The 26,799-nt window shown below is 47.7% G+C and overlaps 1 protein-coding gene across 1 annotated transcript in view; it reads left to right on the forward strand.

Annotated features, from left to right (window-relative positions):
- Window positions 1–26,799, forward strand: part of LIMCH1 (LIM and calponin homology domains 1) — a 298,071-nt gene that overhangs the window by 172,324 nt on the left and 98,948 nt on the right. Inside the window, 2 exon segments of the mRNA XM_015411892.1 lie at window positions 385–415; window positions 15,427–15,537. Of these exon segments, the coding sequence (XP_015267378.1) occupies window positions 385–415; window positions 15,427–15,537 (142 nt within the window).

Genomic DNA, 26,799 nt, shown 5'->3' on the forward strand with positions numbered 1-26,799 from the left:
AGATATTGCTCGGAGTTAATAAAATCAGCCAGTTACATTGATGCTGGAGGGGGGGGTCTTCGTTTCTGTCTGTCTTTCTTTTCTCCCTGCCATATATCCATTTAAGAATAGTTGTTTGCCTCCTTTAATTGTTTTGCTCCAATAAAGTTTTAGCTGTGTTGACCGCAGCAACACTGGGAGCTTCATGCTACCAGATGTATGAATGATTGCGTTCCACCTTCCTAGTATTTTTTTTCCTCATGTGTTTCTAACCAGCAGACACATCCTGCAGGCTTTTGTTAGGGGAAACATGTGACCTGCTGCATAATACAAGCTCTTGGAAAGAGTTTCTGGTTTCTGATATTTCTCTCTCTCTCCTTTCTTGTTTTGTGTGTGCACATCCAGGAACCTTGATGGTAGCAGGAAGCTGAAAAATGTAAGTATGAAGACGCGCAGCATCTCTCGGGTACTTGTGTCGTTAACAGTCTAATAGGCAAAAACCCAGTTGCGCGTCTGGGGGGAAAGTGCTTTTTTAAAATTTTGGCATGTGCTTGATCGCTCTTTGGTTCACGACCAGTAGTGCTGTTGTGGAAACCTCTCTTTGCTCCCTCTTTAATTAGGAAATAATATAACTCCCTGAGGCACCAGCAGAGTTGTAGTGTTTGGTTCCAGGAAAGGGACATTTCATAAAACTGTATTTGTGTTTCCCCCCCCCCCCCCCCCCCCCTTCATTTTCTTTCTTTTTTAATGTTGCAAAAAGTAGCGTGGGTTTCTGTTCAGTTCGCATGGTTGACCAGGAAATACCATCCATGTCTAATCCTCAACTGTCTTGCAGAACTGTCATTTTTCGACGCGGCTGCACCTTTGCTTTTGTTTCTGCGCGTTGCATGTGGAGTTGCCGTTTTCAAAGCAGCTCTTTCTGTCCAGTCATCAGTGTTCGTTGGCGGCGGGGGGGGGGGGGGGGGGGGGGAGGTTTTGAATTGTATAATGAAGAAGGATGTTTTTTAAAACTGAGGTGATCACACAGTTAAATGAACAACCAAAAGTCAGACAAAAGTTCTGGTTTTATTGTCGGTTGTAAAGTGCTGAATACTGTCTTCAGTTTGTCTTTGGCTGACGTTCTTGGACATTCTAGGTAAATATCAAGCCCTTTTCTGTAATAACTTTCCAAGTCTGTGTTATAACTCCAGGTAAAAAGGGCATCGTTTCTGTATCCTGCTTTTCCTGGAATCAGTATTACAATAGTGGGGTTTCCCCCCCTTCAACAGTGCACAGATATAGAGGAACTTTTTGGAATAGTTACTTCGAAGGCCGCCTGTCTTCAGACTTAGTAAAAGACTGTTTCAGCTGCATTTGCTTTGTTTTTCAAAGGGGCAGGATGACAGCATGAAGTCAATTTTCAGGGAAACTGCTGATCCTCCATCCCAGCTGAAAGAGTGCTTTAAAGAACAATCATTTCAGCTGAATCCAAACCTAGAAACAGTGGCAGTCACCCACTGGGGAGTTTAGGGTGGAGGCCTGTTTTGTAAAACTTTGAAATGATGTTGCCCACAATTTCCAAGTTGTGTCTCTAGAGCGGCAATTCTGTGGTTTCAAACTGGACCGCTGAATTTACCTTTACATTAACAAAGTGGCATATCAGATATTCCTTGACTATTTAGTCAGAGTAACATCCCATTGAATTCAATAGGACATACTCCCAAAAGGAGTGTGCATGATATTGGGTTTGTATGCCTGCAAACTACGTACACTTGCTTGGGGTTTTATTGAATTCAGTGGGGCTTCTGAGCAAGCAGCAAGAAGTACCGTATTTTTCGGACCATAAGACGCACCTGACCATAAAACGCACCTAGTTTTTAGAGGAGGAAAACAGGGAAAAAATATTCTGAACCCTGGGGCTCAGTATTCGGTCCATAAGACGCACACACTTTTCCCCTCACTTTTTTTGGTAGAAAAAGTGCGTCTTATGGTCCAAAAAATACGGTAAATCTCCTCCGGGAGTGGATTTCAGAGAATGGCTTCATCTGCATAATCCAGCAAACAGGGAAGTTCAGATGGGGGAGCCCGAATTATCCATCATTACAGAACAGCAGCAGCATCAGAATCCGGTCAACGGCCAGCGCAACTGTATGCACACTGATGCATTATACTTTCCCATGCTCTCACCTGCCGAAAGATGAGCCGATTTGATGCAGTTTTCGAGGTTTCGGGATTTGTTGTGCAGCTAAACATGAAAGGAAGGAATATTCAGAATGAGGTTCGGTCATTCCTTGAATGGAGGCAGAAACCAACCCTCCTCTGAATTGCACTATTACAGAAGCTGGATGTGTTAAGCAAAATTTGGCTTCCTAAACAGTAGAGTAATGGAAACATTTTTCATTTCCCATGGCTGTATATGTGCGCACTCCTCTCCACCACCACCCCAAAATTAATTTGTTACAATGAGTGGAAATTTCCTTTCAGTGATCTGATTGTTATCTCAAATGATCCCAGGCTCAGCACCTGGGTTGCCGTAAACAGGAAAAACACTTTTGTTAATAAATACTTGAGATACAAACAGGCTATGAAAATTAATGAATGCCTATTCTTTAAAAAATATATATAAAGTCAATGCTTGTTAAAGACTTGGCATGAAAACGCCTATCCAATTGGAAGTCACCCATACTAGCATTTTAAAGCCTCATTTAACTTAAAAAAAAATCAGTGTGTGCGATTTTCTTCCAAAACTGCGAGCTTGTGTGTTTATTCCCACCTCCAAAAGCAATACTGAATAGGCACAATTTGCCCCTTCCACCCTTTGGTCCTTTCTGCACTTGGATCTCTGGTTTTATCGGAGTTCAACTTGGGACACAATATCTTGCATTTATCCCTGGTTATAACCAGTGTTCCCTCTAAGCTGAGTTAGTGTGAGCTAGTTCACAGTTCTTTTTGCCTTAGCTCACAGGTTTTTGCCTTAGCTCGGGAAGGAGGGCTCCAAAGCAAGCTAGTTGATGCAGTCGCCAAACTTTTCGCTCACAACTTTAATGCCAGGAGCTCACAAAGTGGAATTTTTGCTCACAAGGTTCCGCAGCTTAGAGGGAACATTGGTTATAACAGCATCCGTTTATCCCAGGGCAAGTGTGGGGCAAAACCAGGGTGGCCTCAGTGTAATGTGGAAACAAAAAAATACCCCGAGATAATCACAGGGGTGAACTTGAGTGTAGTGTAGAATGTCAGTTCGGGGACAGGGTTGAACCAGGATTTAAGGTCTACTGCGGAATCACCCTATATGTCTAGGGTTGCCAGCTCTGGGTTGGGAAATACCTGCAGATATCGGGTGTGAATCCTGGAGAGTGCAGGACTTGGAGAGGGGAGAGATCTCAGCTGGGTATGATGCCACACAGTCCACACTCCAAAGCAGCCGTTTCCTCTAGGGGAACTGATCTTCATCATCTGGAGATCAATTGTAATAGCAGGAGTTCTCCAGATATCACTTAGAGGTAGGCAACCGGCCTATATGCATCTCAGGAAAGCCAAAATGGGAAAGGGTGGGGGAAGTACCTTAGAATCACAGAATCATAGAATGTTAGAGTTGGAAAGGACCTTGCAGGTCATCTAGTCCAACCCCCTGCACTCTGCAGGAGCGTAGCCAAAGGATAGCCCTACAACATACCTGAAAGATGGTCATCCAGCCTCCGCTTGAAAACGTCCAGCAAAGGAGCATCCACCACCTCCCGAGGTAGTCTGTTCCACTGCTCAACCACTCTTACAGTTAGGAAGTTTCTCCTGATATTTAGCTGGTATCAACTCCCTTGTGATATCCACCCATTAGATCTAGTCTTGCAATTCGGAGCAAGAGAGAATAGATCTGCTCCATCTTCTACATGACAGCCCTTCAGATATTTGAAGACTGCAATCATGTCCCCTCTAAGCCTTCTCTTTCCCAGGCTAAACATACCCGACTCTTTCAGCCTTTCCTCGTAAGACTTGGATTCCAACCCTCTCACCCTCCTGGTTGTCCTGTTCTGGACACGCTCGAGCTTGTCAACATCCTTCCTAAAATGTGGTGCCCAAAACTAGACACAGTACTCCAGGTGAGGCCTGACCATAGCAGAATAGAGTGGAACTACCACCTCCCGTGATCTGGACACAATGCTTCTGTTAATGCATCCTAAGATTGCATTAGCTTTCTTCTTAGTCACATCGCACTGCAGGCTCATGAAACAGATCATAGATCTAACCACTCTCAATGTATGGCCAGTGCAGATGCTCTGATTTTTCTAAACCATGGTTAAGAGATTTGGAACAAGCCATGGGCTCATTCACTCTCTACTCCTCTTAGTGCGCCCCCCCTCCGAGATTCTGTTGCTGGCTTTAGAATCATAGAATTATAGAGTTGGAAGGGACTTCCAGGTTCATCTAGTCCAGCCCCCTGCACAATGCAGGAAATTCAAAAATACCTCCCATACACACACACCTGCAGTGACCACTGTTCCACACCCAGAAGATGACAAAATGCCTCCAGGATTGCTTCCTGACCCCAAAGTGGCAATCAGCATTTCCCTGGGCGTGTATGAAAGGGCCACAAGAACTAAGCTCTGAGGCAACCCTTCCTGCCCTCCCTCTCATGATCTGCCTATGTTCACAGAATCAGCATTGCTGTCAGATGGCCATCTAGCCTCTGTTTGAATACCTCCAAAGAAGGAGAGCCCACCACTTCCCGAGGAAGCTTGTTCCACTGAGGAACCGACTCTGTCAGGAAGTTCTTCCTAATATTTAGCTGAAAACTCTTCTGATTTAATTTCAACCCGTTGGTTCTGGTTCGACCTTCTGGGGCAACAGAAAACAACTCTGTACCATCCTCTAGATGACAGCCCTTCAAGTACTTGAAGATGGTTATCATATCACCTCTCAGTCGTCTCCTCTCCAGGCTAAACACACCCAGCTCCTTCAGCCTTTCCTCATAGGACTTACGTCTCTAGACTCCTCACCATCTTCATTGCTCTCCTCTGGACACGTTCCAGCTTGTCTATATCCTTCTTAAACTGTGGTGCCCAAAACTGAACACAATACTCTAGGTGAGGTTAATAAGGCTTACATCTCCTCTGATGTAACGTTTAACCAGAGTTCCCATGGGCACTTGATTTTTTAAAGAGTTGCCTTTGAAAATGTCCTGATTTACTTCACTCGTTTTGGAATTAGGTGCAAAGACATTTTAAATGGAAATACATTCAGGTGAGTAGCGGTGTTGGTCTGAAGCAATAGAACAAAGTTTGAATCCAGCGACACCTTTAAGACCAACAAAGTTTAATTCTGGGTATGAGCTTTCGTCTGCATTCTGAAGAAGTGTGCATGCAGATGAAAGCTTACACCCAGAACTAAACTTTGTTGGTTGTAAAGGTGCTGCTGGACTTAAACTTTGTTTCTCTTTTTAAAAAGCCATTAAAATATTAATTTAAAAGAACCAACTTTGCTCTCTTTTAAATATAAATCACTGTTGTCTGTGCGTGTTTATTGCTCCCTTAGTTTCCTTTGAAGCTTCTGTTGCATCTCTTACTCAAACTATTTTCTGGTGCGGTGCAGTGGTTAGAGCATCATCAGACTAGGACATGGCACACCCAGGATCAAAACCCTTGGGCCACTCACTGTCTCTCAGTCGAGCCTGCTCCACGGGGTGGATAAAATGGAGGAAGAGAGAACACTGTTGTAAGCTGCTTTGGTCTCCAATGGGGAGAAAAGCAGGGTATAAGTAGAGCTGCGGTGGCTCAAGTGGTTAAGATGCTGAACTGCAGGCTGTGGAAGTTCAGCATTTCAAGACCTGGGTTGCCGCATGACGGAGTGAGCTCCCGTCTCTAGTTCCAGCTCCTGCCAACCTAGCAGTTCGAAAGCAAGAAATTGCAAGTAGATAAATAGGCACCACTTCTGTGGGAAGGTAACAGCGTTCTGTGCGCCTCGGTGTTTAGTCATGCCGGCCACATGACCACGGAAATGTCTTCGGACAGCTCTGGCTCTTCGGCTTTGAAACGGAGATGAGCACCACAACCCTAGAGTCGGATTCGACTGGCTTTCAAGCAAGGGAACCTTTACCTTTACCTAAGAAGATTAGCCAAGGTTTGAAACTAGGCCTTTCCTGCTGGAGAATATCCTTGTGCTGCTGAGACAATGCTGGAAAAGGAATTATAGTCCAATATGCTCAGAGTAGCTCTGTACACTGTATCAAAGTCCCAGTCTTAACCTCATGGTTTTACATGCTTCATTTATAGTCTTAATATATGTGATGTGATCTCTTTTTTTTTTGTGGTAAAAATGAAAATTTAATTTTAAAAAAAGTCCCAGTCCCCACAGCAATGGTACGTACCAGCCGCAGTAGAGAAGAAGAATGTGCCACTGAGTCACCACTGATTCTTGGCATTCCCAACCACAGGGCATTCAAGGCAAGAGAGGAGCTGAGGTGCTTTGCCATTGCCTTCCTCAGCAGAGTAACCATGGTCTTCCTCGGTGGTCTCCCATCCAAGTTCTGACCGTGGTTCCAAATCCAAGATGAGTTTAGGCTGAATATGGGCTCTCCAGGCTGCTACTAGCCCTTGTAACCTAAAAATCTATTTCAGCCTTTTCTGCTTTAACCTTTTTACTGTGTGAGAGGGCGCTTGCTCTGTGATATAGCTCCATATCCCTTCCTTCAAACCAGCAAACAGGTTGGACTGTCAGGGACAGCCGCTTTGTCTCCTGGGCGCCTTCCCCAGGCATTGCGTTTCCATCCCTCTCGTAGGTGGGCAGCCGCCTGCTCTTCCTCCTCCCTCCCGCTTCCAGGTGTGCTTTCTTGCTGCATTCCCCCCACCTCCCCAAGCATAAGTTGAAGTTTCCAGCATTGACCTTTCTGCTGGGGGGGTGAAGAGCAAAAGGGGGAAGGTAGTTGCCTGGGAGGAAGGTTCCAGCAGCAGTCCGGTTAGCAGGGGTCATTTCGTAGAAAAAGAGGTGCAGGAGCTCATTAGCATAACTCATTAGCATAACTTATTTGCATATGCCACACCCCCTGACATCACCAGAAGTGTGTCAGAAGGCAACACCCACTGCAACTTACCTATCTGCTTCTTGCTCCTCGTGGCCCGGGGCTGCTGGAAGCAGGGGGCAGGGCTTGTTGCATGTGCCCGCCCTCTGGACTCTTTACTGCCGGAGCTCCGCTTCTGTGCGCTCCTGCAGGAAATGACCCCTGCCGGTTAGGCTCAGAGATCGGTTACAAAGTCCTGGTTTGCAGAGTCGGCAGGAGAGGGAAAGGGAAAGAGGATCAGTGGGGCAGCTTGGCACTACTTCCCCCTTGCCTCTGTTCAGTACCAGAGGGAAGAGGAAGTTTCATTACCTGTCTGTGCCACCACTGATTTTGTGTCCAATAATATTATTAATTAAGTGGATGCCTGGGCTCAGGCCAGCCTCGGTTGCAGTGCCCACAACAAGGCCAGACCCCTCCCTAGAGCTGCAAAAGCAGAATGGGACGGTCCTTTGCCTCCCCTCCCCATACCTCAAACAGCCCCCGTTGGCATTGCTGGAGCTTCTAGGATGGGAGCCTGGGAGAATGCCAGCTGCAGCAGCCGAAGACCGGCCCCTCTGCCTCTTCCCCAGCCCCACTGGTGGGTGTCAGCCAATGGAGTCATCACCCAGCACCGAAGCAACAAGGGAAGGGCAAAACCCCTGCGGGAGCCCCCAGAACAGCAGGTAGTCATGGTGATGGCCAGGGACCGCCAAGTGGGAAGACAGAGGCAAGACAAGAAAGGGGTCAAGGCAGGCATTGTGTGGGGAGGGGAGACTGGGGAGGAAAAGCGCAGCCGGAACTCCCTCGAGCATTAGCCATTGACTGGCTGGAGGGTGGTGGCCAAAGGTGGGGCAGGAGATAGGGAGGGGGTGGTGGTCTAACCCCTGGCCCAGGTAGTAGTGGTGGGGCCAGGGGTGGTGGGGCAGGGAAAGGAGATAAATAGAGGCTCCACAACCAGGCTGGAGAGCAGACAGAGTAGAGTATCTGAGCCAAGTATGGGCCACACTCCAGGGGAAGAGTGGGAACTTGGGACGACACAACCAGTGCTCCCTCTAAGCTGTGGAGTCCTGTGAGCAAAAACTCTACTTTGTGAACTACCGGTATTAAAGTTGTGAGGGAACGATTTGGCTTCTGCATAAATTAGTTTGCTCTGGAGCCATCCCTCCTGAGCGAAGACAAAAATGTGTGAGCCAGAGGCTTAAAAACTGTGAGCTAGCTCACACTCACTCAGCTTAGAGGGAACACTAGACACAACCCTTCATGCCCCCTTTCCTGTTCTGAAGCCTGGGGAGACCCCTGGGGGAGAGTGCGGCATCACGGCTGAAGACCAGGAGGCTGTGCCAAGAAAGAAGGAGCCTCACATTGGATAAGACCAGGGGTCATTTGCTGCAGGAGAGCACAGGAGCGGAGCTCCGGCAGTAAAGAGCCCAGGGGGCAGGCACATGCAACAAGCCCCACCCCCTGCTCCCAGCAGCCCTAAGTCAGAGCAAGAAGCAGCCAGGTAAGTTGCAGAGCACCCCCTGGCCCCCCAGTCCAAAACAGTCCAGTGGCACCTTTAAGACCAAGTTTTATTCAGGTACAAGCTCTCCCTCCTCTGCGAGGACAGATCTGCATGGATGACTTATGCTAATGAGCTCCTGCACCTCTTTTTCTACGAAATGACCCCTGGGTAAGACAGATTTGCTCTAGATTGAGGGGGAAAGATTAAGGAAACTGGGGTTTCACCAACCCTGTTGCCAGATGCATCTGGGATCCCCTCCTTCATGTGGTAAGTCAGGCGTGCTTTCCAGTCCATATTAGACAGGCAGGTGCAGAGAAGCAGAAAATATTGCCAAAACGCCGAGTCTTAGAAAAGACCGGGAGCCACTGGAATGCAGCTCTTTGGCAGTGACGTTATCTGGATCTTCTGTTATCGCTGGCTGAACTACTTATATTATTTGCAGAGGGAAAGGACTGCCTTGGAAGCAACCTGAATTAGCAAAACAGAGCATGGTTAAAGGGGAACCCTGGTTAACATTAGTCAAGGTTAAAGCGGGTTTAGAGCATGTACCTGTGAGCAGTGTTCCCTCTAAGCTGAGTGAGTGTGAGCTAGCTCACAGTTTTTTAGCCTCCAGCACACACATTTTTGCCTTCGCTCAGGAAGGAGGGCTCCGGAGCAAACTAATTGATGCAGTAGCCAAATCACTCGCTCACAACTTTCATGCCAGTAGCTCACAAAGTAGAATTTTTGCTCACAAGATGGCACAGTTTAGAGGGAACATTGCCTGTGAGTGAAGGGATCACAACATCTCAACATTAAAGCAGCATTTAAAATGTAGTACATATAAGATAAACAGTCAAAAACCGTGCAGGGCTGTTTTTGTAGCAGGAACTCCTTTGCATATTAGGCGACACACATATTAGGCTACTGTAAGCTCTTGCAGGATTGGCTACATTAGGGGTGTGTCGCCTAATATCCAAAGGAGTTCCTGCTACAAAAAGCCCAAAACGTATAAATACACAAGGCATAACAACCCGGGAGGAGTGCCGGTAACAGTTACTGGGGGTACGCCAAATAAAACAAAAAGGCTTCACCTGCTGGCAGAAGACTATGGTAGAAGTGTAAGGAGCACCCAGCTTTTTAAAATTTAATTTAACTCACCAAGTCCGTAGGGGCCTACTTCAAATTGAACCCAGAAACAGAATAGAATGGCAGCCAGTGAAGTGGTGTCAAAATGGGTAATATATTTTCCCAGTGGCTAGCCCCTGACAAGAATTGGGCTGCTGCATTCTGGACCAACTGTAGTTTCCAGGTTGTCTTCAAGGGGAGCCCCAGGTCAAGTGTGTTACAGTAATCTACCTGTGAGGTTTCAAAAACATGGATCAGCAAGGCTAGATCGGCTAGATCGGATGAGTCTAAGTAATGAGAGAGCTGGTGAATCAGATGCAGCTGGTAGAAGGTGCCCCTGGCCACCATACCATACCAGCCTGCTTTTCGAACAGCAAGGCAGGGTCCATGAGCACCCCTAAGCTCTTGACCTGCTCTGAAAAGGGTCACTCCATCTAGGACAGTCCCTCTAGAATATCCACATTATTGACCAGCATTCCTTCTGCCTTGTCTGGATTCAGCTTCGGTTTGTTCTGCCTTAGCCACCTAACCACAGTTGAGACAGTGTGTGACTGCAGTAAAAAAGGCCAACACTATGCTGGGGCCCTGTTCACACGAGGGGTTTTGGGCCGGGAGCGGGATGGAACGGGGGCGGAGCAAACGGGTGCGATCCCACGGCAACATCTGGGAATCGTTGCCTGCCCGTCCCCGACCCATCCCTCCCGCCCAAAAACCCGCACTAAAAAAGAACCACCTACCTTGGTGGTTCATCGGATAGTGCGCCTCAAGCCGGGCCGTGGGATCGCTGGCGTGGTCCTTGCGCCGGCGCATCCCGGCCCCCGGCCATACTGCGCATGCTCGAGCATGCGCAGTTCGGCAGCCTCCCCCTCCCATCCGACTCTTCCTCCCCGGCATCTGATCGTGCCGGGGAGCGACGCGACGCGGCTCAGGGGATCCGTGGGATCCTGCCGCGGCGTCTCAACTTTGGTGCGGCTTTTAAAAGCCGCACTTTTCCCTGTGTTTTCTCTGCCGTGTGGCAGGGGCCTGGGGATTATTAGGATGTAGTAGGAAGAAATCAGCCAGTATCATAATGTCCCTGTATAAATCGATGGTGCGTCCTCATTTGGAATACTGTGTACAATTTTGGTCACCACACCTCAGAAAGGATATTATGGCATTGGAAAAAGTGCAGAAAACAGCAACTAGAATGATAAAAGGGTTGGAACACTTTCCCTATGAAAAAGGTGAAAGTGCTTGGGGCTCTTAAACTTGGAGAAATGACGACTAAGGGGAGACATGATAGAGGTTTTCAAGATTATGCATGGGAGAGAGCAGGTAGAAAAAGAAATACTTTTCTACCCTTCTCACAATACAAGAACTCGTGAGCACTCAACAAAATTGCTGAGCAGTCGGGTTAGAACAGATAAAAGGAAGTCCTTCTTCACCCAAAGAGTGATTAACGCATGGAATTCACTGCCATAGGAGGTGGTGGCGGCTGCAAGCGTGGACGGCTTCAAGAGGGAATTGGATAAATATATGAAACAGAGGTCCATCAGTGGCTATTAGCCACAAGATATAGATAGGAACTCTCAGTCTGGGGCAAGTGATGCTCTGTATTCTTGGTGCTTGGGGGGGGGCAACAGTGGGAGGGCTTCTAGTGTCCTGGCCCCACTGCTGGACCTCCTGATGGCACCTGGTATTTTTGGCCACTGTGTGACAGAGTGTTGGACTCGATGGGCCATTGGCCTGATCCAACATTGGCTTCTCTTATGGGGTCGCAAAGAGTCGGACTCGACTGTGCGACTGAACAACAACAACAATGTTCTCATGTTATCAAACCAAGATGGACACATCTGGAGGCTTGGACAATGAAATATAGTTCATCGGTCATCGGCATATTGATGACACCCAACCCCCAAGCTCCAGACAATCTCGCTCAGCTTCATGTGTGTATTAAAGAGCATGGGTGAGAAAACAGAGCCCTGTGGCTTGAGTGAGAGCATAGAATCCTCTGGTCATTCCACAAGATAAATCCCACCCAATTGATTCTGCACCTCCGGTGGAGACTCTTTGTGTCTGGTCAGACAGAAAAGAGTGAAATCACTGAAGGGCTGTGCCCTTAATACCGACTCCATATTCAAGCCGCCCTGAGCCCGCTCGCGGGGTAGGGCGGGGTAGAAATACCTGAATAAATAAATAAATAAAATAAAAAGCTGGTGGGTAAGAATAGAGTGGTCAACTCTGTCAAAGGCTGCTGAGAGGTCCGACAATATCAATAGGGGAGATTGTCCCATGTCCAACTTTGAACAAAATTTTTTCCAGCAGTGCAACTAAAGCTGTCTCGGTACCCAACCCAGACTGAAATGGGCAGATGTGTCATCCGGGAAGCCCTGGAGCTGTTCTGTCGCCACGTGCTCCGTCATCTTCCCTAGAAAAGGTAGATTGGAGACTGGCCTGCAACTGGCCACCTCATCCCTAGCCAATGCTGGGTTTTTTGAGCAGCAAACTAATAAACTGCCTCCTTCAAAGGCCTAGGGAGGTCCCCCTCAATCAGGGAGGAATTGATGGCAACTCGAATGATAAAAGGGTTGGAACACTTTCCCTATGAGGAAAGGTTAAAGCTCTTAGGGCTCTTTAGCTTGGAGAAACGACGGCTGAGGGGTGACATGATTGAGGTTTATAAGATCATGCATGGGAAAGAGCAGGTAGAGAAAGAGGTACTTTTCTCCCTTTCTCACAATACAAGAACTCGTGGGCACTCCATGAAATTGTTGAGCGGTCGGGTTAGAACGGATAAAAGGAAGTACTTCTTCACCCAAAGAGTGATTAACACATGGAATTCACTGCCACAGGAAGTGGTGGCGGCTACAAGCATGGACAGCTTCAAGAGGGAATTAGATAAGCATATGGAGCAGAGGTCCATCAGTGGCTATTAGCCACAAGGTATAGATAGGGGCTCTGGGGCAAGTGATGCTCTGTCTTCTTGGTGCTTGGGGGGGGGTCAACTGTGGGAGGGCTTCTAATGTCCTGGCCTCACTGGTGGACCTCCTGATGGCACTGGTATTTCTGGCCACTGTGTGATACAGAGTGTTGGACTGGATGGGCCTTTGGCCTGATACAACATTGGCATCTCTTATGTTCTCTTATGATGGTTTTCACTAATGGCTTCAATACATGTTCCCAGTGAGATTTTAAAAGCCGGGATGGGGATGGGTCCAGAACGCGAGCAGTGGCCCCCATGCTCCAGGGACCCTGCCAGCATCCATAGGTAGCATCAGTCTGAAATGATTCATAACAAAATGGCACGCAGTCACCTCTCGTGCCTCAGGTGCCAGATCTGCACTCGACTCGGCCTCCAAATCAGAGCGGATGAATGAGATTTTGTCAGCAAAAAGCCCTGCAAAAGCATCATATCTGGGGGGCCAGATCTTCACTCCCAGCAGGGTTGGACTTAAGTTTTATCAAGTCATGAACCACTTTAAACAGTTGAGCTGCTGATGCCTTGGTGGTAGGGTTGCCAGGTCCCTACCTGTTGCCAGCTGTGGCATTGGAAAAAATGCAGAAAACAGCAACTAGAATGATAAAAGGGTTGGAACACTTTCCCCATTTCTGTCTGGGTTCAGGCATGGGTTGGGTACCGAGACAGCTTTAGTTGCCGCTGTCCTGGAGTCCTCTGACTGTTGCCAGTAGGGGGCTTCAGCCTGCTGTCCTGGTTACCACAGAGCTTTTTCTCGGGTGCTAGAGCGTTCCGCCCCCCTCCCACAACATGCTCTGCGTGATGACGTCACCTCTGGGGGACATCATTGCGCTGGGCACATTGGCGCAGACGGGGCTGCTCGGGGGCAGAGCCCCCTGCCAGCCAGCTGAGTGGTGGTGGATTTGGGGCCTGGAGAGCAGGTTAAACCACCATCTCCATTGGGGGGGGGGGGATGGCAACCCTACCCGATGGCAGAGAAGAATTTCTTCTTCACTGTCATCACCACCACCTCATCGGCCTGCAAATGGGCTCTCTGGCAGCTCAGTCTGATTTATCCTGAGTCGTCCGCTAACATCACTCTAGTCATCTTCTAGTCTGCTTCATACCATCCAACTGCCTGGTAGAGCCAGGGGCTGGGGGCCTTGCAGGCTATAGAACAGGAGGATGCCAAGAAGCAACCCTGTTCCTGTCCCCAGTCAGCCCATCATTCCATGCAGCTACATTGGTACCCAGAGGGTGTGTTCAGACCAGGGGTCGTTTCATAGAAGTAGAGCTAGGGGAACTCATTAGCATAACTCATTAGCATATGCCACACCCCCTGACATCACCGGAAGTGTGTCCTAAGGCCACACACCCCACCCCCAACGGTCCCAGCCGCCGCCGCTGGCCTTGCAGCTCCACTGCCGAGCCCCATGAGGGGCCCGGCGGTGGACCTGCAAGGCCGGCGGGAGTGCAAGGAAGCCCCGCGAAGGCCCTCCCTGGCCCCAGGCAGGCAGGGGTGGGGAGAGGAAGGGAGGAAGCAACTTACCCTCCCTCTTCTCCTGCCTCCTCCTGGCTGAATGAGGGCCGGAAGCGGGGCGGCCGGAAGGAGGGGGCGGGGCTTCGTCATGTGCCCCGCCCCCGTACCTCACCTGGGGGAACTGCGATCCCCTGCGATTCCCCCCGAAATGACCTCTGGTTCAGACGCACCATTTGATCTGGTGTTGTGACAGTTCAGCAACGGATTTTATATGCACGATCACACCGTCAACATCTGCCTCCCGTCCCCAGCCATTGGTTTCCAGCTCAAAACCCCTTTAACCTGGAGTATTTTGTTACCAGGTCCCAAAGTGGTGTTTTCTCAGCTCTCCCATTTAAAGCCGCATTTCCCCCCTGTGTGATCACTCCTCCAGTGTCAAGCCACTTCCGATGATTTAAACCACCTCCCCACTCAGAAGCCCAAGGCTTCCGCTTTTTGGCCGCCGGTTTTTTTTTGTGCGTCGGCGGTATGCGCATAAGTGGAGCTCCTCTCCCGCGTCTTTAAAACCAACATTTAAATGGTCGCTAGTTTTGCGTATGGGATCCCAAAGAGGCCAGTTTTGGGTGAAAAGTTTAAAGGGAAGTCTTCTGTCCAAGCGGTGAAATCACGGTGCTCTGCGGAACTGTCAAGCGAAATCCGTGATTTGCCCTAGTGGCTCTGTGCATGCGCGAGGATAAAGTTTTTCAATTCCATGGATGAACAGTTATGCGCATGTGCAAACTGAGAAAAAACCCCAAACCCCTGACCTTCGCTCCCGTGTGATCGCGATTGTCCAGAGTAAAAATAATAGCGTCAGAACCGGACCAGTTTAAACTGCTCTCAGCACACCATCTGAACGCACCCACAGAGTCACTAGGGAGGCTCTGAAAACCCCATTCCCATAGTTCAGAACATGAAAAGCAGCTCGTGATCTCTTCCTTGTATGAAATCTCTCACAAAATGGCCAGTGATTTCATGAGGTGAATCTGGGGGGAAATGTCCAGTACAGGCTTAATGTGTGGAAATGGGAGGCCGAAGCTTTTCATGGAAGGGAGCGTAAATGACATCACTTGGTAAATAACATCCCCTTAAGCTTCTATCAAAGGGGTAGGACCACTTTTTTCACCAGGCTTGTTGATAACCCTATTTAGGTCTTGTGGATCTTCTATTAGTGCCTTCCCCTGGCGCAACGGACTTTCTCCTCTTGCACAGTGATCTTCCAATGGCCACCTTCTCGCACCAGGGAGGATCCTGCCAGTTGTAGAACAGATTCATGGGATAAAGCCCAGTGGAAAGTACATTGACCCAACTTCCATTAAGAAGAGTAACTGAACATACAATATGGTTAGATCCAATTAATGTTCTTTGAATTCTTTCAGGTTTTAGTCACCCTGTACTGGCTGGGGAGAACGGCAAACAACAGCACCTCTTATAGCGGAGCAACGCTGAACCTGAAGGAGTTTGAGGGCTTGCTAACCCAGATGAGAAAGGTATTTTTGTTGCTTTGGGGGATAGAAATGAGTTTTGCATTAAGGACTTGCATCCCTCCTTCACACTGTGGCTTACATTCCAACAGGTTTTATTAGGGGACGGGGGTAGCTGTTACGGTTTGAGAAACATATGGATGATGGGCAGTGGAATAGCATATAAATGAGCCGATCAAAAGTACTGCCTTAATCAACTATTCTTCCAGAAATCAAATGGACATAACGAGGCCTGTTTTGTTTTGTTTTAGGGTGTGTGTTTTTTTAAGTGATACTAATGTTGTCACCAATGCTCCCTCTAAGCTGTGGAGTCTTGTGAGCAAAAAAATCTACTTTGTGAGCTACCGGCATTAAAGTTGTGAGCGAGCGATTTGGCTACTGCATACATTCGTTTGCTCTGGAGCCCCATCCTTCCTGAGCTAAGACAAAAATGTGTGAGCTGGAGGCTAAAAAACTGTGAGCTAGCTCACACTAACTCAGCTTAGAGGGAACACAGGTTGGCACTATTGCTAGCATATGTTGGTGCTCTCCTTGTAGCAGTAGTCTGCTAAACTGAACTCTGATATGATTTTTTTTCACTGATTGCTTCCACGCGGGAGATGTTACCCTGTACAAACAGCAGGTTACCCGCATGATTTTGGGGCACATTCACTTGACGGTGTGTCCAGTCCAGAGACAACTTGTGTGGCTTCTGCATTTTTCCATGGTGAGCCAGACTGAAGAGAAATCTCTTTAAATCTAGTTCATCTTGGAAACCTTGAGTTGGCTGCCCGCAGGGTCCCCATGTGGATACTATGCCTGCAGCAGCCAACCTGTGGAAGGGCCGAAGGTAAGTTGGAGTTAAATGTTTAAAATGTTGGAGCTAAACTCTCCATCCCCCCACACACACCTTTAGCCCTTTAGTGGGCTTCTTGCCTCGTCGAACCATGGAACATGTGTGTGTATGTGAAATATGTTATCCATACACAGTATACCAGGGCTATTTTTGGGCAGGAACGCACAGGAACGGAGTTCCGGCTGGCTCCCAAGTTGGCCACGCCCAGCAGGAACTAATTAGCATAATAGGCCACACCCAACAGCAGAAACTCATTAGGATTGGCTACATTAGGGGTGTGTGGCCTAAAATGCAAAGAAGTTCCTGCTACAAAAAAAGCCAATAAACAAAGTAAATAGAATAAGAAGCAAAAGGTGGGTGTGGCTGGATGACCACACTTCTGGTAACATGGGGGTTGTGGCCTAATGGGCTAATGAGATGTTCTGTCAGGGTATGGCCTAATATGCTGATGAGTTTCTGCTGTTGGGTGTGGCCTATTATGCTAATATGTTCCTGCTGGGCTTTTTCTACAAAAGGAGCCCTGAGTATACTATCCCCATCTGTTGCTGTGCAGATAAGAAGGAGATCTGGGCAAGCAGTTATGACTATCAGATAGGTGATGGCTGACTGCACCCGGGCCTCAAAAAAATATCCCTTCCTGTTGAAGAGCCCTTACAGTTTCCATCCTGGAAAGCATCAAGGATTCCTTGGGGGGGGGCAGTGTTCAAATGCAGTATAAGCTGCCAGCAAAGGTATGTGCGTGCATGCACATGAGAGGGAGAGGGACAGAACACTGAGGTTTATTGGGTCAAATAATAAAAAGAATGATGGGCCATGCGAAGGGTTTGTGGGCATCCTGCAGACTGTAGACCAGCCAGGCTGAGACTGTGCTCCTTGGAGAGGTCGCTGGAGATCAATTCATCGTCCTCACTGGAGCTGCCATCTCACTCTGGCCTACTGCAAACCATGCCCTAGAGCAGAACAATGTTATTCATAGCTCCTTGGTATTATTTGGTCATTGGACTGCAAGAAGATCCAATCAGTCAATCCTAAAAGAAATCAACCCTGACTGTTCCCTGGAAGGCCAGATAATGAAACTGAAGCTCAAATACTTTGGCCACCCAATGAGAAGGGAGCACTCACTGGAGAAGACCCTGATGCTGGGAAAGATTGAAGGTCAAAGAAGACGGGGACGGCAAAGGATGAGATGGTTAGGCAGTGTCATAGATGCAACCAACATGAAGTTGAGCCAACTTCAGAGGATGGCGGAAATTAACAGGAGGGCCTGGCGTGATCTGGTCCATGGGGTCGCGGAGAGTCGGACTCGACTGTGCGACTGAACAACAACAAAGAGCAACAACCCCACACCAAGCAGAGCTTCCCTCTTTTTTTTGCGCCATGTCTTTGTTACTTTCTTTGGCGAGTGCTTATATATGTCAACAGAATACAGAAGCCTTGCTTCAACAGCTAATCTGCAACAGTCACCTTAGCCAGGGTTGCCAGGGGGGGGGGGTTGGGGGGCATTCCAGGTTGGGCGGGGATGCCCCAAGCCTCACCCCCAAGAGGAACCACCCACCCAGCCACCCCTCTCCCTCCCCTGCTGCTGGATTTTAAGGGCTTCAGCTGATCAGCGGGGACCCTGTGGCCCGCCAACCAGCTGGAGGGCCCTTTAAATCTAGCGGGAGGGAGGGAGAAGGGCGGTCGTGGCTGCATGCTAGACTCACAAAAAGACCCTTTAAAGGGTCTTTTTGCACGCAAGATGGGGGCCACAGCATGCAGGGCTGGGGAAAAGCAGTCCCGCGGTCCGCAACCTCTGACCCGCTCGCTGCAGCACCCACCCTGCTCCCCAGGAGCGGATTGAAGCCCCTAGAAGCAGGGGAGCCCCAGTCCGGATCTGAGGACTAACAACCCTAACCTCAGACAATCAAATGTCCATATGAAGACTGTGATTGTGAACAGGGGTCATTTCGTAGAAAAAGAGGTGCAGGAGCTCATTAGCATAACTTATTTGTATATGCCACACCCCCTGACATCACTGGAAGTTTGTCAGAAGGCAACACCCACCACTCAGGCTCCACTGGACAGTTCTGGATTGCTAGCTGTTGGGGGGGGGGAATGCCCAGATCTGTCCTTGCAGAGGAGGGAGAGCTTGTGCCTGAATAAAACTTGGTCTTAAAGGTGCCACTGGACTGTTTTGGGCTGGGGAGCCAGGTGGGGCCCCTGCAACTTACCGTACCTGGCTGCTTCTTGCTCTGACTGAGGGCTGCTGGGAGCAGGGGGTGGGGCTTGTTGCATGTGCCCGCCCCCTGGGCTCTTTACTGCCGGAGCTCTGCTCCTGTGCGCTCCTGCAGGAAATGACCCCTGATTGTGAGTGACATGACATTCCACACGGTCCTATTCAGCAGCGTATTCCTTCGTTTGTAAAATGGTTTCCTGTGATAAAACTACTGCCATTTCACCAGGAACTGACTGCACACTGTTTTTTTCCTTTTGCTTCTGGTCTTTTAAGCAAGTTTTTAGGACCTTTTACTTATGTACTACATTATGTTTGCATCTTACAGTGCCTCCAAGGAAAGAAGAAAATATGTGATTCCTTGCATGGCCCTGCATGAAGCAGACTAAAGCGGCACAAGCTTTGCTGGTGTTAACTGTCACAAACACATCCTGGTTTGTGTGTTTGTGCATCTGTTCCTTGGTCCTACCACCCCAAAGTGAAAACCCAGCCTTTTACATGTATTAAGCAGTAAAGTGGCTAGTTTTGCGGATGACACTAAGTTGTTTAAGGCGGTGAGAACCAGGGAGGACTGTGAGGCTCTCCAGTGGGATATGTTGAGGTTGGGGGAGTGGGTGTCAAAGTAGCAAATGAGGTTCAAACATGGGCGGGTGCAAAGTAATACACATTTGGAGCCAAAAATCTTAACTATAAATATACATCGATGGGGTCTGAACTGGCAATAATTGACCAGGAGAGACATATTGGAGTCGTAGTAGATAACTCACTGAAGATGTCAACTCAGTGTGCAACTGCAATAAAAAAAGGCCAACGCTATACTGGGGATTATTAGGAAGGGGATTGAAAACCAGGGGTCATTTTGTAGAAAAAGAGGTGCAGATGCTCATTAGCATAACTCATTAGCATAACTTATTTGCATATGCCACACACCCTGACATCACCGGAAGTGTGTCAGAAGGCAACACCCACTGCTCAGGCTCCACTGGACTGTTTTGGATTGCTAGCTATTGGGGGGGGGGCGTGCAGATCTGTCCTCACAGAGGAGGGAGAGCTTGTACCTGAATAAAACTTGGTCTTAAAGGTGCCACTGGACTGTTTTGGACTGGGGGGCTGGGGGGGTGCTCTGCAACTTACCTGGCTCTGACTGAGGGCTGCTGGGAGCAGGGGGTGGGGCTTGTTGCATGTGCCTGCCCCCTGGGCTCTTTACTGCCGGAGCTCCACTCCTGTGTGCTCCTGCAGCAAATGACCTCTGTTGAAAACAAATCAGTCAGTATCATAATGCCCCTGCATAAATTGATGGTGCGGCCGCATTTGGAATACTGTGTGCAGTTCTGGTCACTGCACCTCAAAAATGATATTATAGCATTGGAAAAGGTGCAGAAAAGGGCAACTAAAATGATTAAGGGGATGGAACACGTTCCCTAAGAAGAAAGGTTTAGCTTGGCGAAATGATGATTGAGGGGTGACATGTTCCTTCTAAGCTGTAGAGTCTTTTGAGCAAAAATTCTACTTTGTGAGCTACTGGCATTAAAGTTGTGAGTGAGCGATTTGGATACTGCATAAATTAGTTTGCTCTGGAGCCATCCTTCCTGAGCGAGAACAAAAATGTGTGAGCTGGAAGCTAAAAAATTATGCATGGGAGAGAAAAGATAGAGAAAGAAGTACTTTTCTCCCTTTCTCACAGTAAAAAACCTCATGGGCACTCAAAATTAGTGAGCTGTAGGCTTAGAACAAATAAAAGAAAGTACTTCTTCACCCAAAGAATCATTAACATGTGGAATTCACTGCCGCAGGAAGTGGTGGCGGCTACAAGCATAGACAGCTTCAAAAGGGGATTGGATAATCATATGGAGCAGAGGTCCATCAGTGGCTGTTAGCCAGAAGGTATAGATAGAACACTATGTCTGGGGCAGTGATGCTCTGTATTCTTGGTGCATGGGGCGCAAGAGTGGGAGGGCTTCTGGAGTTCTGGCCCTGCTGGTGGACCTCCTGATGGCACTTGGGTTTTGGTCACTGTGTGATTTGAGAGTGTTGGATTTTGGTCACTGTGTGATAGAGTGTTGGATCGGATGGGCCACTTGCCTGATCAAACATGGCTTCTCTTATGCTCTTACTAGTGGTCTAAGGTTCACCAGTAAAGCAGTCTCTATGTATGGGCAAAGGGCAAAGTTTTCCTACTATCACTCCTCTTTCTCTGTGGGCTTGGGGTTGTTGAGTGCTAGGCACATGAGGAGGTCTTCGAGTACAGTCTGCCGTCTTAAACAGGAAAGACTTTATTTACTGCAGCTAAGAAACTGGAGCACAAGACAAGGGAAAATGTCACAACAGTAGGCTATGTAGCAGGTCTACAAAAACAAAAGGGAAATGATATCTCTAAGCTAACCTTAACGTTACTGATGTTTCCCTCAACATTGTTTTCCGCGGACCCCATAGTGGAACAAATGCTGGTTCTGGCATTTGATCTCTGGGGACCGAACAATGTTAATGGGTTGTTCAGATCTTTTAAACATTCCCGCCCTATCTGGCGGGAAGTTCCTTACCCAATCCAGAGATACGTCCTTGTAAGGCCATAGGCTCCTATCTCCAGTCATCAGAGAGCTTACATCACACCTGTCTCAAAACTCAGCTCATGTGTTACCAGTAACCATCCACCTCACCCTTTCTGGAAGTTTGAGTAAATGGTTTTCTCTTTGTGGAAATGGATCTTCACTCTGCTGACACATTGTGCATTTTATGGCCCTTCTCCCTGGGAAAGCGTGATGTTCCTAGAGCATTTGGGACCCCCTTGGTGAACTTCAAAGCACCTTACATCTCTGGGCATGACATCATCAGCCATACTTAATGTAATGTGTTTAAAAATGAATCTGCCCCAATCCCATAGAACAGGGGCGGCCAAACTTGCTTGACGTAAGAGCCACATAGAATTCACGTCAGATGTTCGAGAACCGCAAGACATGGACAAATATCACACACATTTTTATTGGGAAATATGCAAATTTGCTTTTTTATTAACATTAAATGAGACTTCCAAAAACAAAATGGGGTGAAAACCTGAGAGGCAGGTGAGGCTGCATTTGTGTGACTGGCCCAAGGTCACCCAGCAAGTGTTCGTGGCAGGGTGGGGATTCGAACTCGGGTCGCCAAGATTCTAGCACAGCACTCTGACCACGACACCAGACTGGCTTTGCACTAGATACGTCTGGCTGCAGAGTCTCCACTGGTCACCACTGTGCCACACCCACTCCCTGACTGGCGTGTTCTTTGTACCCTCCTGCCCTTATAAATTGCTGGCACGACAGACAAAACAAAGCTGAACTGAGCCACTGTTCAGGAGGCAGGCTAACAAAAGTGAGGCTTTCAGAACCGAGGCTTTTATTCTACCGTCCCTTCATTCTTTAACTCATTCAAATGTGTAAGGGTTTTTTTCCCTTAATAAAAAAAAAAGGATCTGTTTTGTATTTTTGAAATCTTTTATGAATGAAAAATAGTCTCGTGTCACTGACTCGTTCATCTGACTTTCATTGCTTTTGCCATTGAATATTTTTCCCCCGTGATAGTCAACATACTGTATTTCCCCCCCCCTTCCAAAAACTGGCCACCTGCCAAAGGATTAAATGTGTTCGATTGGTATGCAAGATGTGGAGCTTCGGGGAATTTGGGAGAGATTTCAGATTGCTGGGGGAGGCAAGAATGGCTTTCATTGGATTGGTTTTTTAAGGTCTGGAGTTCTGGTTCTATTCTGGTGCTTTTTTCAAAATGTTATATAGCGTGTGAAATGTTATATAGTGTGTGACTGTATTGTATAAATACCAGATAGCAATTGCTATGCCTAGCATACTGTATTCCACTGTTTGTCTTGTGTTTATACCAAGTTTTCTCTCCGTGGGTGGCCTGCTACTGAGACCTGGTCCCACTTTTGAGCAGGGTGAACTGACGCACCTCAAATGGCATTTCGGGGAACACCGTTGAAAGGGCAGAGAATGATCAGTTACGTAGTTTAGTCCGCTTCTACTACCACGTGGACACCTTTTGGATTTTCTGCCCCAGATTCCAAAAATGTTCTCTTGGGCTGCGTCTTGCTGACCCAGATAATCGTCCTACCTGAGTGGGGAAAGAGATCCATCGAAATCCGAGAAGAAGGCACAAGAGGTTATGAAGACAATTGCTAGCAATTAGCCCCGCGTGCTGAGTTAAAATTGGAGCATAGATGGCACGGGAAAGAAAGTCTCGACAGAGAAATGAAATCTGTTAGAAATTCTACCCAGGGCTTTTGCTGGGACCTCATTCAGCAAAAAGTAAGGTTTGGAGCTACCTGGACCCCAGACAGAGTCTTCCATTTCGGAGGAAATAAATGGTGGAAATGAAACTCCTCACTTTCCGATAGGGTTGACAGCTCACTGTTGGGAAATACATGGAGATTTTGGGGGTGGAACTTGAGGAGGGTGGCGTTTGTGGACAGGAGGAACTTCAGTGGGGTATCACGGCATAGAGTTCACCTTCCAAAGTGGCTGTTTCCTCCAGGTTAACTGATTTTGGTCGCCTAGAGATCAGTTATAATACCAGGGGATCTCCAGCCGCCACCTGGATGTTGGCAACCCTTCTTATTGATGGATCACTCTTTCTGTGGCTTTAACAGGGAGCAGGGAAGGGAGTGTGAAGAACAGAAAGGAATGTGGGGGAATGTGAAGACACCGAAGTCTTTGTTCAAAACAAATAATTTTTGAAGAACATAGAAATGAGATTCATGAGGCCTGAACGAGTGAACTGAGGGTGTTGTGGAGGAGAGATTTAGGTTTCTGTGTCATGTCTTTTGGGCAGAGGAAGAGACACTTGAGGGGGTTGGGATAATTAAAGAAGAAGCTGCGTAGGGATTGTTTCTAAAATATTGTCTGCAAATCAATCCACAAAAATGAGTCCCCCACACTTTTTAAAGACTGTCATGCCTGTTCGTGCATCGGGAAGCTAGTCATTTGTGGGCACTTGAGAGAAGCCAGTATATAATTGTGGGAAATAAATATGAAAAAGCGTACCGATTTTTTTTTGCAGCTTTCCTGCTGGATCCCCAGTGCTCCTACAGTACCATCCTACAGTACCTGATGTTACCCCCTTCTAAGAACACTGCCTTCAGTGGAAGGATGTAACATGTCTTAAGATAGACATTCTAGAGGCTCATGCTCTGCGCTACAGGGGTTTATCCAATTTAGATGTATTCAGGGTTTATTTTGTTCTATGGTCAATCTACCCTTGGAATGAGGGCATGTTTAACAGTCATCCATGCCATAGTTATCATTACTGAAGAGAGAGAAGACAGGAAGGATCAGATTTCTCCCTGTCAAAAGTATTAAATCCTGCTTCCTTTAATCTATGATTGATTTCTGTTGCTGTCTTCTAGTTTGGCCTGATGCAACTGGTGGTACTTACAGCAGCAGACTCCTTACTGACGCTAATTGCTAGGGTTTGGCATGTCCCCCCCCCTTCCCCCAAGTAGGAAATCTGTAGAACGCCAAGTATTTTAACAATCCTACTTCATAGGTAAAACCCTTGCCTCTTTCCATTCTTCTGTTTTTCCACTCACTTTCTGCTGTCCTTTCGACTGGCATTTTTTTCATTTCCCAAGAAGTTGTGATATAATAACACTGGCTGAGTAGTGAATCGGGAAATCCCCATTTTGAGGCCTGCCTCTGCTCTGAACTGACTGAGGCAGAATACGCTGTCTTCGGACAGCAACCTGACCTATAAAGCTGACCTATTTTACAGGGGTGTTGTGTGGATTATGACAAGCCAGAGCCCGAGAGGCACTCTTACTGTTCTAGAACATTACATGAATCCTAAGTGTTCCTGACTGTTTTGTTGTTTTTCCTGAGGGGGAGAAGGAAATCTGCTGATAACACTACTGTCACAGTCACAGGGAAGACAGCCACAAAACCCGATCAAAATTATCGTCTGTGTGTGTGTGTACAAAAAAGCCAAACGTTACACAGGCTGAAACAGGAAAGGGCTATGAAGATAGGGGCAGACTTGATTCTTAGTGGCTAGGGTCACCAAGGAAGAGAGAAGGTTTGTTATTCCACCCTCGTGTTGGCCCCTGAATCACATTCCTTTACTCGGTCCTGTATGTTGATGGTTGCTCTTCACACCTCTTGGAAAACAAAGTGCTGTGCGTGAGAATACCAGCCTGGATTCTGCTATTTGAAACTAGGGTCGCCAGCTCCGGGTTGGGAAATACCTGGAGATTTGGGGCGGGGGGCAGAGCCAGAGGAGGGCAGGGGTTTGGGAGGGGAGGAGCTTCAGTGAGGTATCATGCTATAGAGTCCACCTTCCAAAGGGGCCATTTCCTCCAGGTGAATTGATCTCTTGCCTGGAGATCAGTTGTGATAGCAGGAGATCTCCAGCTAATCACCTGAAGGCCGGCAGTCCTAATGATTCCACTTATCAAAGTTCTACCAGCCTTCGGAGCTCTCCTCCAACTGAAGTGGCTCTTCCTCTAAAGGATGAGTATGGTTGGGAGGAACGCTCCTCAGGGTGGAGGAGAGTTGCACGCTCCCTCAGATAGATCAAGATGGTATCCTGAAGAAGTGAGCAGTGACTCACAAAAGCTCACACCCTGCCACAAATTTTGTTAGTCTCTAAGGTACAACTGGACCAGTGTTCCCTCTAAGCTGAGCTAGTGTGAGCCAGCTCACAGTTCTTTAGCCTCCGGCTCACCCATTTTTGTCTTGGCTCAGGAAGGAGGGCTCCAGAGCAGACTAATGTCTGCAGTACCCAAATCGCTCACTCACAGCTTCAATGCCCGTAGCTCACAAAGTAGAAGTTTTGCTCACAAGACTCCACAGCTTAGAGGGAACCTTGAACTGGACTCTGGCTCTTTTCTACTACTTCCTGAGCGGTTGTGTCCTGAAGCTTGCATGCTTCCTTGAGCCTCAAGGAGAAAACTGGTAAATAAATAAGTATAAATAAATTAATAATAAAGTAAATAAATAATGATGGGCTGACCCAGTGTTCCCTCTAAGCTGAGTTGGTGTGAGCTAGCTCACAGTTTTTAAGCCTCTGGCTCACACATTTTTGTCTTAGCCCAGGAAGGATGGCTCCAGAGCAAACTGATTCGTGCAGTAGCCAAGTCGCTTGCTCACAACTTTAATGCCAGTAGCTCACAAAGTTGAATTTTGGCTCACAAGACTCTGCAGCTTAGAGGGAACACAGCTGACCACCACTGTACTCATTTGTCCCCCCCCCCCCCCAAAAAAAAAAGTTTGCGGCTATGGGACTGAATGGAGGAGCCCAAGATTTTGCCTTGTAATGAGTGAGAAATCTCTGGTCTTTTTTAAAGCCACCTAACATAAAATGACTGTACAATGAGGAGCCACTCCTATTATCAAGAGAAGCATCTGGCCCGCCAAAGGGTATGTGGAAATAACATTTTCATTAGTCTTTAAGGTGTCACAAGACTCCTGAGTTTCCCTCCTAGGTTTCCTAATAGCCTCAAAGCCGATTCACACACAATACAATGGGAAACTAAGATTTACCGTAGAGGGTGCATACACAAGTACATTGGTGTCATGGATATGCTTACCGATACTTGAGTTTTTAAATTTTGTGCTTTTTAGATATACATGTAAAAGCCTTTTTTTAAACAAACAAACAACCCACCCCTAATAACTGATAAATTACAAAGTAGGTTTCGAGGGGCAGCTTAAAGTCTAGGGCTCCCGAGTTCCCTCGAAAAGCATGACCTGTCTTATGAGTAGGACACCACACGAAAGGTGTGTGCTGTGCTGTCCTGTCGTGTCGGCCATCTTGTTTTAAAACCATCTCCTGGAAAATGTTTCTCGTCTCTGGCTTTTCAGATTACGACATTTCGGTGTGATAACGAGGGGGTGGGTCCCACTCCTGTCCAACCACTCCACAGAGCAGAGTTCATTTATTTATTTATTTAGGTGGGGGGCCATGTTGGTCTGAAGCAGCAGAACAAAGCTGGGGTTCAAAAAAAAAGGTTTATTCAAGGTGTGAAATTTCGTGTTTCGTTATTACGACCAAAAAAGGTTTATTCAAGGTGTGAAATTTCGTGTTTCGTTATTACGACCAAAAAAGGTTTATTCAAGGTGTGAAATTTCGTGCTTCTGTATCTGAAGCAGTGTGCTTGCACACGAAAGCTCACGCCTTAAATAAAACTTTGTTGGTCTCAAAGGTGCCACTGGACTCAAACTTTCTTCTGTTTATTTAT

The sequence above is a fragment of the Gekko japonicus genome, unplaced genomic scaffold (genome assembly GCF_001447785.1).
Source record: "Gekko japonicus isolate JY-2015 unplaced genomic scaffold, Gekko_japonicus_V1.1 scaffold455, whole genome shotgun sequence".
Taxonomy (NCBI): Eukaryota; Metazoa; Chordata; class Lepidosauria; order Squamata; family Gekkonidae; genus Gekko; species Gekko japonicus.